We start from the raw sequence: 17,507 nt of genomic DNA, 5'->3' as shown, positions 1-17,507 counted from the left end.
CAAGAATTAAGAATCTGTCAGAGGTACAATGTTAGAACATCGTAAGAGGAAGGCTGAAGCTGGAGGTAGGTAAATAAGAGTATTTTGGGTAGCATTCTTTGCAGCTTTAAGCTATCTGGTATGTGAACTCACAGAATACCCCATTCAAATACTTCAGTTTCTGTGACACGTTTTCACAGTCTGCAGTGAATCCCTTGGCAAGTTACCTAGCAGTATCTGTGCTGACTAATTCAGAGGTAACTCAAGACTACGGGACTGCAACTGGTGCATGACAGATGTAGCCAAAGACTCTTTCCTTGCTGAAAGAAGAAAAGGGGAGGAATGCTATTAAGTGCAAGCAAATTTGTGGCAAGAACTTAACGATGGTTTAAACATCTGTTGCAACATGAAGAGATGAGAAGACTGTGGGGTATTCTTGAGAAAGTGACCTACAGATACCCAGCCTCAAGAAATTAAATGTTTGAACAGTTTAATAGGAAAGAGTAGATAGAAGTGTTTCAAGTATTTAGAATATCTCAGCTGGTGCAAATGAGTTTGGCTTCCCGGAAATGAAATAATGGGTTTGTTATTTTAGAAAAGCTTTTCATTAAAATATGCCTAACAAAATTGATGTTGCTGAAGAAATATATTTGTGTGGGTAAGAAAAGTCTTTATTAAGTGTTTCATGATTGCCTGAGTCCAAAGATTCAAATCTGTTTTGGAGCCATTTACATGCCGTGGAATCCATCTTGTGATGAGAGCTTCTATGTGTTGAGGACTGAACTGAGAAACATTTTGGATTGAAATTTCAAGAAAATTAAAATATTAAGAAAGCCAAATCCTTGTTATTCACTAAAAATACAAGTTAGGAATTGTAATCCCAGTCAATTCAAGAATGTATGTGTTTTCCAATATATTTAAGACAATGGGACTGCTATAAATTCACAGTATGCCATTGTACTTTGGATTTTGAGAAACTGTTGTTTGTATCATCCACCTAATTTTTGGGATTGCTGAACCTATATAGTTTAAGTAGTGTACTCGCTCTGAAGCAAGATAGGACAGGTACATCAGTTCTCTAAATACAGGGGCTATGCATTGCAAAAATAAACAATTTGTGTTTTTTCAAAGTAAAAAATTTCTATTAAAGGTCAACATAAGATGGCATGAATTATAGATGAATTCAAGTTCCCAGAGCATCACAGCATGGCTTGTTGCATGGGAACATGACTTCAGAGGTTTTATCAGAAGTTATGTTGTGTTGTGAACCATAGAATTGTTTAACAACAAAAAAAAGTCTCAAAAATGAAAAGAAGTGAAAAGGGCTTATTTGATATGGTAGCATGATTTTCATCTGTGTAGCATGTGTTTTAGCTTATTTGGATATTCAAAAAAATTTCAAGAAAAGTGTGATTGTTTAGAATTTTTTCTTTGTGCTGTTGAGATTTCTTGCCATCTTAAATACACTGAGGGACAGAGATGTTGAAAAAATGTGAAGGCATTAGATAAGCTTGAATGCTGTTGAGGCTTGGAGAGATTGTCTGCATTCCAGAAGAACAGAATCTGTTTTCATTTTAAGATGGCACAGATTTATCCTTTATAAATATTGTCTTATTCTGGATGGTAATTTTAATTCATATAAGCATCTCAGTGTAACTCAATGAGGGAAAGTTATGAGAAGGCCCTGCTTTTGGAACTGGTTCTTAGCTTTCTTTCATTCCATATTGCAAAAGAGTTCAGGTTATTGTTAGTACCACATCTAGATGGTAATTGAATAAAGTGAACAAAGCAATATGAAATTTTGAAAAGAAAAACTCGATAAAAAGAATATTGAGGTTAAACAAGCTTAAAGCAAGAGAAGGAGTAGAGGTAAATTCCTGAAGGGGACTCTCATTGGTCAGAAGCACCTTCAAAAATTGGAACAAAAATAAAAAAATAAAAAAAAGCTTTCCTTAAAATCAGATGGTGGAATCTGATAGAGCAAAGTTTCTAGACAGTAAGTAAAGCTGCTGCAGAACAGGCAGGGTTCCATTGTCTGCAGGCATGTTGGGAGTAGGGGGAAAGGGGGGTGTGAAGGGGGATTAGCAGTTGGTGTTCATGAAGGTCCCAGGCAGGATCTGTGCTTCTCTGGGGTTTCAACAAACAGGCCTTGTATACTGCAGAAGGCTAAACTATTGAGGAAACATTGCTGCAGCTCGACCAGGAACATTTTGAAACAAATCAGCACAGCTGATTTGCAAGTTCTCATCTTTAAATATTTCTTGAAAGCATCATAGCTCTGCCACTGAGACTGAGCACCCCTTGTCCTTCAGGCATTTCCCTCCCAAGCCAGAGAAGGAAGCGGGGGAAAGGCACAGCGTCAGGCAAGTTCTGTCTGCATTCACTCTCCTGCCCAGAAGTTCCTGAGCTCTTGCCAGCCCTCCAGGCTGGTTTACCAGCTCCCTGGTGGTGTGAACACTCACAGTTGGTGATGCCCGATCATTGTCCCTCTGTTCCTTTGAAGGAGCTGGGCTGCTGCTGGCGGCTGAAGTACAACTGCTCGTGGTGCCTTGTGCCTCTTTTGGGGGTGGTGCTCCACAGCATGAGCAGCTCTGCTCCTCCAGTGTCAGCCTGTCCAGTGTTTGCCCAGCTGTGCTGCCTTGTTACTGCTGCATGAATAAGCCAAAATTTCACCTGAAAAATTGCTCTTATATTCATTCCACTTCCAAGGCAAAGATACTGGCAAAAGAGGCGTCAAAGCTGCTAATTCATTACCACCTTACTGATCTCACTAGGGAACCACAGAGGAGGAGCAAACCTCTGTGTGTGTGGACATTTCATGCTCCATAGAATGATTCCTGCCTGCCCAGCCTAAGGGTGAAGTACCTCTGGGTTGTTACTTTTTCTCACCTAACATTTCACCAGTTGGTTATTGCTTTACACAGAGATGAAGTGTGTGTGTGTGTAGGAACAAAAACAACGTGGTGGGCAGAAATAAATCTATACACTCCACGAAGCTGCTGAGTCTCTGCTGTGCCTGTGGAAATGAATTCACCACACAACGTGATGTGTGCTGTGAACAAGATGGAAAGATGGCTTAAATCCTTGAAGGGCACCCCACACTGGTTCCTCTGCAGGAGTGTGAAAATGCTCCATTTGCATGAGCTTCTCAGTTGGTGGGCTACAGTCTTTTGCTGCAAAATGCTGCACCTTCGATCTGTTACCTTAGTGATGCTTGTACTTCCAAATCTAGCAACTGCAGTTCCCAATATAGCCTACAGAATGCTTGTCCACATGATGTCGCCTTGTCTCCTGGCTTCCCTGTGTGTTTAACAACCACCCTGAAGTGCCTGCATGTTTGCAGAGGAAAACTGGAGGAGAGGAAGAATTAAAAGAAGATGGGAGAAGGGTGCTGCATGTCAGCTGCAGACCTGTGCCTACCTGCATATGTCCTGGATGAAGAGCTGCGAGGCAGAGGGGGGACTGGCTTATAAAAGCCAATACTTTTAAATTTCTCCCTAGAAGAACTGAGGCTTGAATGGCGCTGTTTTGCTGTCTTGATAAGTTAGTGTACATTACAGCTTTTTATTTCTTTATAAGGACAAGGGCTTTCTAGGTAGCTGTTAAGCCTCTGTGTAGGTGTGTATCAGTGTTTAATATGCAGCAGCAAAATGATCCAAGTGCTGCACTGCTAGGTGGTGTGATGGTGCTTGATGAATGATTCTGCTGGGGGGCAGTGTCTGGGCGTGACATTTATCAACATCTGCTATCAGAGAAACTTAACAGAGGGAGAGCAGATCATGTTAAGAGGCTTGGAATGAAGAAAACTGGAATGATTCAGAATTTCATTCGTGAAATCCCTTTTACAGTTAAGGAGGGTTTGTGCTGAATGTCGCATTATCCTTTTGCAGGTCTCCTGTTTCCTGGGGGAATTTAACTATAGAGATGAGACAAGGAGGTGTTCTCTAGAAGCATTCAGTCATGGAATTCTATTAAATCATCAGACTGCCAAAAAGCTTTTTAGCGTCATGCTAAATTATAATTAGAGGTGATTAAGAAGCTTAAACATGTCACAGGCTGAAGAAAAAGCTATGTTAAAAGTAGGAATGGCAGCCCAGACAAATTCCTGATATTAAAATTCATGCTAGAATGGATGCAAGTTGGCCAGTCAAAAATTTTCTATTAAAATAAGAGGAAGACATGCAGCTGCTGCTTGTGTTTTTTGAGAATGGAGAGCTTTCTATAATGGGCATGGTAGGCAATTAGCTTTGCAAAACTATGGGGAATGAGATATGGAAGAACACTTAGGAGATTGTTTCAAATGACAGTTATATGAAATGTGTGTAAAAGTGTTTTTCTTTTTCTAGAGACTTAATACCTATAGTTGCTGCTCTGGAGTATAATCAGTGGTTTACAAAGCTGTCCTCCAAGGATTTGAAATTAGTAAGTAATAAATTGAAACAATCTATCTGCTTCTACCAGGCTGTGCTGTGTTTTAAAGTGAAATATTTTAGGCAAGTACAACTGGGCAATCTCTTGACAACTTTTTTTTCCTTTAATCTTATCAGGAAAATACAAACTGTTGGATAGTCAATTCGCACCATAAAAACACTGCTGAGAGTCAGGTCTTGTTAAAATTTCAACTAATATAGTTTGAAAACTTTGTTGCGTGATAATAATAGCCAATAAAACTACTTCATTAGGCATTGGTGACTCCCTCAAACAATGGTAGGTGACTAATAGGAAACTAAAGCAGCCAGAAATCATCGTTGCTTTATGGAGGTGAAAAAAAATGCCAAGATTCTGGCAGTTTTTTCTTGCATATAAAGCAGTTTTTTCTGTGTAATTTTCATTGCAACTTGATGATTTTCTCACCCAGTTTTCTGAAGCCCTGATGTGTGGCACTGGTATTTTTCCGTATCAGTTTTCCTTCCTAAAAGCAAAAAGAGGGCATATCTAAAGAAGCTGGACTATGGAAGAAAGGGCCAAGAAAAGCAGTGGTTCGGTGGCATTTTAAATATATCAAAATACACTATTTCTTCTAAACTTGAAAGTTTATAGTCACAGGTAGAGTAAGTGGTTTGCTTGAGAAAGTGCTTTCGTGCTTGCCTTCAGAAGCTTTGGCCTTTAAAAATTAAATTTCGTCTTGTTTAAATTGATGCAATTTTATTGATCTGTAAAGCTCTCATTACATTCCTAAGCTATCATTTTCCATGAAAATTCAATTGAAACTTATGTGATTCTTGGCAAAAGAGTAGGCAAAAAACTTCTTTCCTGCTGGGACATCGCTCTCAAAGTTATGCATGGAATGAAACTGGTGGTATTTTTAGTGCTGTTGTAGTTTGCTGTTAAAATCAACATTGTTAAAAGGTACAATGCAATTAATCAGTTTCTGCTTCAATGAAATGAGATAGTTTGCTTAGTTAGAAGACTGGCTGGTGTAGTTTGCTTAGAACAAGACCTGGCCCTATTATCTGTCTGAGATATATTTATGTGAAAGTTTTGGGTCTTTTTCTTAGCAACTTTTCTGTGGAAAACAAATAAACTTTGTCAGTCTGGAAAATGCATCATTTAGTTAAAAAAACCCAACCCCTTACCTTCCACACACTCCATTTTAAGTCAAAAATGAGGAAAACGTAGATTGTTGGACAGTAAATCCATGCCATAAGAACACTGCCGAGGGTCAGTATGAGGTCAGACATATCCGGAGGCCATCAAGTGCATTGTGTTTCACGAGTCCTGCTCTGACATTGTGTTTGATAGACAGTACCCATAGTGGTTTTATAGTACAGCCATGAAGCTTTCCACTTGCAGTCACAGTACTGTAGAAAGATTGTGATAATATTCTGAATTATTAAAGTATGGATGGTAGAGAAAGAATTGGGAAGATGGCTGAGTTGACAGTCTTCACCAAAATTTGTCAGCCCTTACTGTGTAAAGGATTAATAAGATTTTACGAGTCTAGTAGAGCACGTTTATTTTGTTTAGGGTTTTTTTTGGACATTCAATTAGTTTAAAAGTAAAAAAACCCAAACCCTGAAAAATACACAAACTAGAAAATGTCAGATGGTCATTAGAGACAAAGATGTCCCAGATATGAATGTCACATTGTTGTTTTTAAAGTCAGGTAACAGAATAGTTTCAGCACTTCATGATAATGACTTTGGATATCACATGAACACTGGTTAGTGCCAGCTGTGGGGGGAAAAAAGACAAGTCAAATCCAGAAGCAAAATAGAAGTTTATAATAAAAGGTGATGAGGTACAGAGTTCATTGCACGGCTTTTGAATGATTAAGGTTTTATCTCTCTATTTGAATGAGCAGAGCAAACAAACTCTTTTGTTGTCATGTTTTGTTCATGGCACTTGCAAATATCCATGCAAATTCTAGAATTCAACAGCAGTAGGATTATGAGATGGGATTTGCTTCAGCATAGGCTGGAAGAATTCATACCCAAATATACTGGCCCTTAAACACTAGTCCTTGGGAGTCTTTGGAGGATGTGTAGCTAGGGTACTTTTGCTCCTGAGGTTTTTTGGGATTTTTTTTTTTTTTTGTTTTCCTTCTAACATCTTTCTTTGTGTTTAATTGTCATTCCTGGTCAGGCTTTATTCTCCTTTGCACTAGTTACCACTTTTTCCTGAAGGATTAGCATGCATAGGAATAAGATTTCTTTAAAAATTAAGTGAGAGTTTTTTCTGAACCACATGATTTAGGTTGTTTTTACTGTCATTATAAAAATTCTGCCCCCTTTGGTTAGGTGGCCTGGTTCATTAATTATTTGCCTTTAGTCTGCCTCCTGCTTCTCTGAGTCTTTTCCAGAAGTCTTCTGTTGACTCTCCTGGGTGTTTCTGGTATTTTTACTTCCTATTTATGTATAACAAGAAGATGGTCGTGGCCTGGATCCCCTTATGATGTACAGCTTAACTCAATAACTGTCTCTTCCATGTTTGTGTTCTTTAACACTGTTCTGTCTTTTCTGTGGCAGTCCACTGATCTCTGTGAGCAGATACTGCGGGTGGTGAGTAGGTCCAATCGATTGGAAGAACTGGTATTAGAGAATGCCGGGCTTAGAACGTAAGTAATTCCTTTGAAATGTCGCTTTAGATGCTGCTTAGTCCCACTGAAAGGGATGTGTGATGTATGTTGGCCAGAATAAGCATTAAAAAAGATGTGCTCAATGTCTGTCTAGTTCTGAGGAGCCTGTAGTCACAAGCTTTTTATCAGGTTTTCCAGAATGTCCTTATGTCCAAGAAATCCCTTTAAAGTGGTGGTTTTTAAGATTCTGGCTGGAGAGTTGGGTTAAGTGGAGCAAAATGATTGAAAAAGAGCATAAACTTTAAAATACCTCCCACTGTTCCTCTCCAAATATGGCTCCAACAGAAGTATTAGCAACATCTTTTTATCATTTAAAAAACAGTAGTTTAGTTTTTGTTGAAAAAAGCATATTATTCCATCTCGCTTAACACATCGTTGTTGTTTCATTTCCAAATGAGCTGGTGTTATCTTAATGTGGATTGCTGTCTGCTCAAATATAACAGGACTTCTACATTAACCACTTTTTTGAAGAAAGTAGATAGGTAAGTTTAATGGTTTGCCATAGACTTAAAAGGAAGATACACAGAAATAAGCTATACATTTAAATCCTTGCATATGTTTTAAATGCAGTAAGTTGTAGTTACTGGGTAACACAGGAAATAGAAGCAAAGTTGAAGTTACTTCCAACTGAGCTAGTTTGTACTTGTAGTGCTTGTCTTAGTGTTAGGGGTAGTGTCCAAGACAATGCAGACAAGATAAACTCTAGTGCTAATGAATTTTTTGTTTAATTAAAGAAGCAGTGGAAAGGTGGAAGAAGCAGAACACTATGCAAAATTACAAATAAAGGGAAACAAGCACAGGGGAAATATTTGGTGTGCCTTACATTGTCTCCTCTTCCATTGTTTGAGTCTTTTTCTCCTTTTTAAAGTGGTCTTTGCGTTGAAATGGCTTTTAAAGAAAATTGCCTCCATGACATGAGAAATTTTGAGGTTGAGTTTGGAATAGCACACAAACTTTCTCTTTCACTAGTGCTCTGCTTTAAATAGCTATCATTCAAACACAAGCCCCTGGTTTTAGTCTCATTTTTCTTGCAATATGTGCCACAAAATCTAGTTGTAATCATTAATATTAAAGGATATCTTGATTACCTTTGCACAGTGCCTACCTCAACTTATCACAGTTGGATTAACTGCTTTCAGTTTTAACAGGACTTGACAGATAATCAACCTGTGACTTTAGTTTTCATGTCTCCATCTACGTGCAGAGTGTTTGGCATTGTGCCTTGGTGTGTATCTGTTCTGATCAACACTGTCTGTTTTTGCCAAGGATGCATTTGTCAGCTTTGCCATTTTTCATATCTGTTTGCTAGGAGATCCTGTTGTTGCTGGGTGTCTTCCTTCCCATGGCTTAGAGACCAGTCATTTTTAATGAGCTGTGATAGAATGCCAAAGCAGGGTTAAGAAAGAGCTACCAAGAGTAAAGCTGTAAGAAATAACCCGAGCAGCTGCAAGAGCATATTTCTTCCTGCAGCAGAGTCAGTTTAAGATGATTCTATTCTTTTCTATCTCCAACCACTCATTTCTGTGATTTGGTTTGGGCCACAACCTCATAAACACTTGTCATCTTCCCAAATGATGAAACAGCAAACTATTGTGCAGTAGCAGTAATAAGGACCCAGAACTAGGGAAGTGTGAACTTCCTGTTGGGAAAAACAGGATGTCAAGTGAAAGCCTCTGTCTGATAAGATTTGTGCCAGTTTAGATGCTCTTGGAAATTTTATCCCCATTGCTGTTCCTTTAAGTACACATAAAGGATGCAGTTTAGATTACACTGGAAGGCTTCAATGCATACAGCAATCGCTAATGTTTTGATAAGTGTTTTAGTTAACATAGGTGATGTCCAGATTTCAGGGAGAGGAGAGTAATTCAGTCTGACCCAAAAAATGACCTTGAAAAGATGGTTAACCCCTGAGGTACTTTAGAGGAATGGGACAATATGTGATAACCAAAATATTAATTTCTGAATGGGCCTGTTGGTTAGGCTGGGCTTTGGTGTCTGTCAGGCTTTGCAGCTTGGCCTGACAGGCACAGGCTGTATATGGTGGGAGCTGCCCTCGGCCTGCAGTGTTGGGAGATGCTAAACTGCAAGGACTCGGTTTTTAGGAAAAGGTTCTTCCTCAGAGGGTGGTTGGGCACTGAAACAGGCTGCCCAGGGCACTAGTTGTGGCCCTAACCCTGCCAGAGCTCAAGGACCATTTGGACAACAATTTCAGGCACATGGTGGGGTTGTTGGGGTGTCCTGTGCAGCGCCAGGAGTTGGACTTGATCCTTGGGAGTCCCTTCCAACTCCGTGATTGCCATGGAACTGCAAGACAGACTTTCCAGTCTGCAAAGGCCTGTTTGCAGGAGCTGGTGCAAGTGATTATTTGTTGCACTTATGTGCTCTCTGAAAGCTGACAGACGGAATGTCCCTGCCTCCTTTCACCCCATCCTGTGCAGCCCCGTTCCAAAGGGAGTGGCCAGCTGCAACATGGGGAACAAGAGAAGTGCCTGTTGCTGGTATCCAGAGGGCCTTTGGCAGTGATGTTGAGTCTTATCTTCCCCTTTTTGACACAGTCTTAATGTCCTTAGACCTAACAGTGTTGCTTCCTCCCACACATCCTCTTTTTTTCAGTTACAGAGATGCTGTCTAGACAGATCTCAAGGAATTGTTTTGTCTGAGATTTCCAGATTTGTGGTATTCTTACCCTTGATGAAATACCCTTAGTCTGTCATATGTATGCTGAAATTGAATCTTTTTGGGGCTTTACCTCCAAGGCTGAATATGCTCATTTCAGCCAAGCATGGCTGTGTACTGCATACAGAACAAGTTTGATGCTTTATAGAAAGTTACAGGCTTACACTGCGTGCCCTGTTCATAAGTGTGCAGCCAAAGGATATAATGAATTTTATGACTTGAAGCAAGTAGTGAACAAAGGAGGGAAAGAGATGTTCCTCCATTAGCATTGCCAAGGTGCCTCTATTTATGGCAGAGACTGCACAGGGAGTGTGTGTTGTTTGTTGTATTATCTTTTCCAAAATGAGCCTTGGAGCCCTTTGAGCCTAATGTAGATAATCCACTGCTTTCTGGTGGCAGTTGATTTGCTGTGCCTTTGCTAAGTAGCTCATACACACTCTAGTTCTCCTGAACGTTTAGTAATCCTGCCTATATTGCTGGTGAAAGCTGGAGCAGAGTTTGTAAACAAGCCTGGAGGTATAGGCGAAGTACTGTAGTGACAAGAATCTGTTAAGGATAAAGGAAGAGGAGGAAACTCCTCAAGAAGAAAGGGTTTGTTGCTTTTTAACTCAAAACCTCATTTTTCTTGGCTGGACATAAGGAGCTTGATTCAGTTGCTTAAGGGCAGGCATCTAGCACCATTTGAAATGCTGGAGGATTTCCAGAGTGTTGGCAAATGTAACTGAGGACCTACAGGAGATCTGCAGTCTTCTGCAGCAGCAGCTGGTAGCAAAGCAGGAGACCCTGGGGCCTGTCAGGTGGCAAAGTTTCAAGTCCAGAAGTTCTTTCTGTTGAGTGTTTGTATTCACATGCTGCTTGTATTTTAGGAAGAGAATATGTTTCTCCTAAAGGCAGCCCTTCATCCTGCATCTGCAGAGCTGGAACCAGTTCTAGCCCCAGAAGTCTGTTAAAGGACATAGGGTTTCAAAGGGAAACTAAACTTCCCTGGGGCATCTCCGTACTCCAGTAAACTTTGCAACTGCAGATAACCAAAAGCTATTGAAGCTATTGCTGTTCAGTGTCCTTTCTTTTCCAAATACTAGAAGAGGATGTGATTCTCCTCTGTGGTTCTCAGCACAGAGTTTGATGGCAGGCAGGATCTGTTCCAAGGAAAGAGGGCAGTGTTAATTAGCATTTTGGTAGCTCTTCACCACTGGCCTACAGGAGGAAAGATAATGTACTTTAAGGCAGAGAGAGAAAGAAGGAAGTTCAAGACATGTTTTTGCTTTCTATCTTGGTGTCTAACTTAGGCGAAACAAGAACACTGAAGTTATAGACTCACTTTATCAAAAGCCCACAGTAGGTCTAGTCCCTTATTACATGATAACTTTCCAGTTGGTGTGAGAACAGGTTTGAGGATTTGTCTTAGAGCTGATAAGATACCAGCCTTCTGACTTAATGCAAGGAATGTGTCTCCAGCAGAGCCTGGCAGTGTGGTGTGCAGGAAAACCCAAGCTCGCTTTGAACTTAGTGCCATGGGTGCTGGCAGCCCAGCTGCAGCAGAGCACTTGCAGAAAGGACAGGGGTCCCTTGCCTCTCAAGTGGCCTTGGAACAGAGGTCATGCTGCTACATCTACCTACCCCAGTTGGTGAAGGTTACTTCAAAGTTATCTCTGCTACCTGGCCTGGCTGTTGTCAGCATTACAAAACTGATACTCGGCCATCTCTCTTGGATCCATTGCTGGGACTGTGATCAGCCAGCTAAGTGCTTTGATGCTTCTCACTGTAAAAAGAAGCAAAAGACCAGTTCAGCATGCTGCTGTTCTTTGAGAGAGCTATTCCTGCTGTTTTATAAGGTTAGAAATACTTCTGGATATGCTGCAAAGCCCATGTGTTTGAGTGACTATTGGCAGAGAGCTGCTGCAAGTGAGCAGGGTGGCTTGTGAGTGAAGAAGGTGGTGGTATGCAAATTGGTGTGTTTCTCCCACTCCTGTGGCATGCAAGTTTTCAGTTATTCTGTGTAACTCCTATTTTATACCTTCAGATCTCTGTCAAAAGCATTTTGGGCTTTGACTGAATGCTCTCCAGTCTCTTAGGTCACAGAATGAATAAATAATGAAGAAAGAGAGCAAATTAGCCAGATAAGCATTGTTTAGAGCCATGAGGAATCAGTTGGTGCTCTGCAGTAGCATAGGCCACTTGTGGCTAGTAATCCGTTGATGCTTTTAGGCCTTTGCATGTGCTGTTGACAGAGGAGATAACAGGATTCCTTCTCCCTCTCTTTTTTTTGCAGAGATTTTGCACAGAAACTAGCCAGTGCCCTAGCCCATAATCCCAACTCAGGACTCCATACGATCAACCTTGCTAGCAATCCGCTTGAAGATAGAGGTACTGTAACATTTACATTTTTCTCTTTCTATAAATGTATTAGGAGGATTATTGCTGCTCTGTTCAGCTTTGCCTGAATAATAGGTTATTGTTTTGTGCATAATGCTACTGTAAATTTCTGTTGTTCACAAATGACTGAGAATTACCATTCTTTTTGACTTATGCATATCCATTGGTGTAGTGAGAAATACTTAAATGTCTTAAACCAACCCTGGATTTTAAAGGAAGATAGAACACAGTGATTGTTTAGGACTAGAGAGTAAAAAAAAAAGTGGTGTGCATTTTTAAAGGCAGTGTAGTCGGTTGAAGTATGAAGCACAAGGCAACTTTGTTTCTCAGATTATATTTTTCTTATGGTTCTGTGTTTTTTATTTCAGTTGTAATGCCATATTGATTTTCAGTATGAAAATTATTCCTTTTTCTCAGCTCTGTGCTAACCTGTCCTGTTGTGAGGTCTTGGTGATGTTCAATAAGACTGGCATAACTGGCATTCTTCTGGAGCAAAGTGCTGATAACTCCACAAGCTGGAAAATCAAGCTGAACAGCTCAGCTGTTCTCAGACTAGGCACCGCTAGGCATGATTTCAGCACATATCAAGTCATTCCTCTCCCTTGTCTACTCTTTTTTTCACCCAAGAGGCATTTATTTTTAAAATAAGGTTACATTCTTTCAGTCTGGAGTTGACCCTTCAGCACTGCCCATATGAGATTTCCATTTGCTTCACTTAATGCATTCCAGTCACACAGTGTTCTGGGATCAGACTATCTTGTGCTCCTGTTGGGCCAGAAGAAAAATAAGAATTTTACACTGTGTACCTTTTCTTGTTTTATTTGGTTTGTTTGGGGGAAATTTTCTATTCTCTTTGCTGTCATGATTCAAAATAGAAAAGCTGTTAATTCTGATTGACTCAGAACGTTGTTAACACAGAATTTTGTAGGTGTCTCTTTCTTGCTGGTTCAGTGAAGAGAAAAGTACCCGCAAAGGTTTTTTTTTTCCCTTGCTACTTCTGTATCGCTTTTCTTTTGACTAGAACCAAGTATGATAATGTTTTTGTTTTTAATCTGTTCTGAGTAGTTTTTTATTTGAAATTGTTCACATGAATTGCTTTAACTCTTTTGATTACCTCTTGCCTGCTGATTATTGCTTGTCCTTGTTAAGAATTCATATCACATGAAAGCCAATGCTTTGCTGAAGAACGTTATTATTACAATGTGCCATAGGCCTACCGCATTTTACAGAAATTTCTGTTGTAAGCTGGAAAAAAGGCTGCTACACTGTTGATTCTGCTTCTGAAGAAGTGTATTTAGATTGTGTTATTTGAAAAGGTTTTTTTCAAAAGAACTCATACTTATCTTGGAAGCAAAACAGTTGACCAAACATTGGGTACTCTACAGTGCAGGGGATCTTTTTTTCGTTTTTTAAACATATCCATGGAGGTGCTTTCTTTGCAACAAATCTATAGATTCAAACCATTCTGCAGTATCCACATATAAAATAAAAATGAAATGCAGAAACTACAGCTTGAAGAAGTTAGTAAGGTTTTTTCATTATCTCAGCCTCTCCTGTCAAATATGCAATTAAGATTTGACCTTTTCATTAGAGAATTAGGTTATAGAGTACTTAAAGAGAAATTAACTCTAATTGAAATGTGCAGATATTGCAACTTTTCAGTTCAAGAAAATTTTAAGTGTCCTGTGATCTGGTATTCCTGGGGTGCAAGGTAGGTTTGGTAAACTGGAGAGGAAGGAAGGATTTCACAAGTAAAAGTGGAGATCTATATAGACATATGGATTTGGAAAAATACCTTTTGAAAAATCACCTGCAGGAACTGGAACTAGATTATTTTGCAGTTATAAGGGAAATCCCAGAGTTGTGTTTTCTGGAGAAGAACAAATTGTACCTTGTTTGTACACTAAGCTATTATATATTGTTGAGTACCAGTAAGTGAAAGCATTATATTATTACATATTAATGCAACTGTCTGTATTCCAACAGCATGAGAAGTGGGTTTAGTTTAGCTAAAGCATAGGACCTCTCTTCAGTTCAAATACAGTGCAGTGTTTATATGCACTGATTTTTTTACTGAGGCCAGGCTCTTAATTTGAGATTGGCTGTCCTTTATGGTACTGTCAATATTTGTGAGACTAACACCTGGAAAGGTTATTATCAGTCTTGTCTTTGAAAACCTAACCATGCTGAAGTGATGCAAGTTTTGCTTTTGGCTCTAATGGGATCAGAATTTAATCTCATATTTTGTTAAAAATAATGCGAAACAAACATATTGAAGCCTAGTAGTACTCAAATTCCAAACTGTGTGCCTGGATGCCACTAACTCCACTTCTGCCATTAGAATTCTCATCTCTGTGATGCTGTTAGCAAAAATGAGTGACTTAAAGGGTGTTCAAGGGCCTGAGTAACCAGAAGCACTTTTCCTTTTCTGCCCCTGATTCCTGTGTCTTAGTCTAGCTATAACTTAACCCCAGTGCTAGTAAGATGTTAAAATTGTTCAGCTTGGCAGGAACGATAACTGGTCTGCAGATTGTTAGCTAAATACAAAGGTGGAGAGGTAAAACTCTATGCTGCATGTCTTAGTCAAAATGCTTAACAGCAAAAATTACATTTGTGGTGTCCTTAGTGATACTGATTGTACTTACAGAGCTATGAAGGAAAATCCTATTAGTATGATTTGATTCATTCTCTCTGAAAATTGGTGAAGATATCTGGTTATCATTGTGCTTAACAGTAAACAATTCCAAGGCCTCATGGGTCCAATATTTTAGCAATATAAATAAAAAACTGTGTATTGTTTTGATCTGCATAGATGTTGCATGCAACGTGCTTTTACAGAGAGCATTAAAAAAATCCCCTACCACAGTATCTGCAAGGTAGCTGGCTCTTTCATTATCAGTGATAAGTAAAACAGAATAAAAACAGACTAAACATAGGTATGTGACCTACAGTTTCACATACTGTTTCATGTCTGTGTATGTGGAGAAGGGTATCAGCTTTTTAATTTACTGTGTTTTCAATCAAGCAAAAGGTTTTACCCTCTTTCTCTGTGCCCTTTTCTCTCCAAGTGAGTTGCTCTAGAGGACTATTTCACACCTCAGGTTAAGCCTGGAGTTTCTATGTTGATTTATTTCTCTAATAAATATTTCATTATTTAGTTCCATTGTTGTTTAGGACATGCCCTCTTAATCAAATTTCAATCTTTTGCTTAAAATGGAGTGTTAAATTTTTGGAGTGGGGAACTTCGACACACCGAGTAAAGGCTTTAATGAAAAGTGCCTTTTTATGGTTTTCTTCTATTGTTGAATTTGTGCTGAGGTAGTCCAGTCTGTGTCAGCATCTTAATAGGATTTACTTTTAGGATTACCAGCAGTTGTGGCATTTCCAAGCCTGTGTCTTTGCTGGTAGCCTGCAGGCTACTGTAAGGGAATTAAGTGGCCATTATGACTTGGTAGAGGTTTCAGGCTCTTAGGGTTTGCCTCAGAAAAAGAGGGTGATGTTGGCTAATGTGGGTGCCTTTCTTCCCTTCATAGCTGTTCCTTTTAAAAGAAAATAAAAATAGTTTGAAGCTTTGTGTGAAGCACCATTGTTAGGTTTTAGTTTGTGGCTAGATTTTTTAATTTAGTTTTTTTTCCTGAAACATAAAGCTTCCAGATTTCCCAAGTACTCACTGTTTGATGTGTTGTAATAGCTTCACATTGACTCCTTCTCAAAAGTATTTATGTATTATATAGTTCTTAATTATGGAGGATTACTGATGGTTAACAACAAGATTCCCTATTTGTTCAGTGGTTATCAAGGCAGGGATCTTGATTATATCAGTAATTTCAAAGGTTTAGAATCATAAAATGACAGAGCCTACCTGCAGGGTGTGTCCAGTTCCTCCTCTAGTGTCACTGGTGCAGTTCGCCCCTGGTGAGATTTGCTGGGAAAACCTGAGGTCACACAATTAGCCTGAAAACATCCATTTTGTCTTTGCTCCCCCAACAGGTGTGTCATCTTTGAGCATCCAGTTCGCCAAACTTCCAAAGGGACTGAAGCATTTAAATTTATCTAAAACCTCCTTGTCACCTAAAGGTATGTTTTATAAATATGCCCCTTTTCCTCTACTAAAGCTTTCAGACTTACATACCAAAAATACTTTTTGTTACCAGATTATAAACGAATTAGTTTTGTAAATTATTTACATGTATTTTCTCAACAGTGCAACTGCTTTTTTGCAGTCCTGGATTGCTGAACCATGGACTCGGTTCTGGGTACCCTTCATCACTTTGATAAACTCTAACTTGCTTCTGTAAGGGTTAAGTTTGAACCTGTATTATAAAGGAAGACTGAAATTAGGATTGACATAAAACATATGATTCATATGTCCTTCAAAAAAATGTCGAAGCAAAAACGCGTAGGGAAATTTCCAAATGTTTTGCACAGAGTTATTTTATGAAACCAAGCATTGTGACAATGGCTGGTGAGGGACTTGCTCTGACTAAAGACTTCTTTGTTTTATAATTTACAAATTTCTGATTTGATCTTGTAATTGAAATGTTTGTATATTTTAAAAGCGATAACAGCAGTGAAACACAAGTCAGAATCTTTCAGGATTTTTTGCATTTCTATTTTACAAATAATAGAAGCAGTGACCTCTTAAACAGACTGCACAAACCAAGGGTCTCCTGTATAGAAGAGTGTTAAAAATAGAAAAACCACACTGACATTATTGCTGCTTTTTTGTAGATGTCGATGACCTGGAATAGATGAATGAGTTAACAGTATGAAGGACATTAGCTGATAACAGATAGAAACCATGCCCTTTTATCCTCTTAATTATTGCTCTGTGAAGTGCAGATTCTGTGTTCTCCTTAGATTCAAGGATTGACCTGGGGAAATATGGGTGGAGTAAAGGACTTTTTGTTGTTTTGTTGTGAGTCCATATGGCTCTTATTATGCTTAAGTAAACAGTAAATCCTAAGGTGAATTTATTAAATAATGATTTTCACTAAAAATACTTTATTAAACTCTGGGGTTGTTGTTTTCTACTGCTAACTCAATTTTTGGTGACAATCAGTTGATTAAGAATCTTGACTAATGTAACATGTACTCTTGAAATGAGATACTTGTGAATTTAACAGAAGTTTATGCAGTGCTGGTATGTTCATTCATTCTGTACTTTTCTTCATGTGACCTGAATTATTTCAGCAAGTGATTGTGAAGTTTGAGTCAAGAGAACACTGTAGCTACATTTCCATCTTCATAAAGAATAAATGCCAGCTTGATGAAGTTCACCCACACAATTCTTGTCAGTGAAAGTGAATTCTGAGGTTATTAAAAGAATCTGAAAGTTTTTAACATACTTTTAAAAGATGATCTTTATGCAAAAGCTGAAATATTTTCCAGTATGTCT

At 39.0% G+C, this 17,507-nt stretch overlaps 1 protein-coding gene across 7 annotated transcripts in view; it reads left to right on the top strand.

Annotated features, from left to right (window-relative positions):
- Positions 1-17,507, top strand: part of CARMIL1 (capping protein regulator and myosin 1 linker 1) — a 193,529-nt gene that overhangs the window by 91,200 nt on the left and 84,822 nt on the right. For all 7 annotated transcript variants that reach the window (XM_042048962.1, XM_042048958.1, XM_042048956.1 and 4 more), the window contains exons 9-12: positions 4,326-4,401; positions 6,948-7,036; positions 12,006-12,100; positions 16,100-16,186. In XM_042048962.1, the coding sequence (XP_041904896.1) occupies positions 4,326-4,401; positions 6,948-7,036; positions 12,006-12,100; positions 16,100-16,186 (347 nt within the window). The remainder of the gene's footprint in view (positions 1-4,325; positions 4,402-6,947; positions 7,037-12,005; positions 12,101-16,099; positions 16,187-17,507) is intronic.

This window comes from Corvus kubaryi, unplaced genomic scaffold (genome assembly GCF_017639235.1).
Source record: "Corvus kubaryi isolate FWS band 111438036 unplaced genomic scaffold, C.kubaryi_AGA036_p1.0 68, whole genome shotgun sequence".
Classification (NCBI taxonomy): Eukaryota; Metazoa; Chordata; class Aves; order Passeriformes; family Corvidae; genus Corvus; species Corvus kubaryi.
This window is presented reverse-complemented; position numbering and strand designations above follow the sequence as displayed.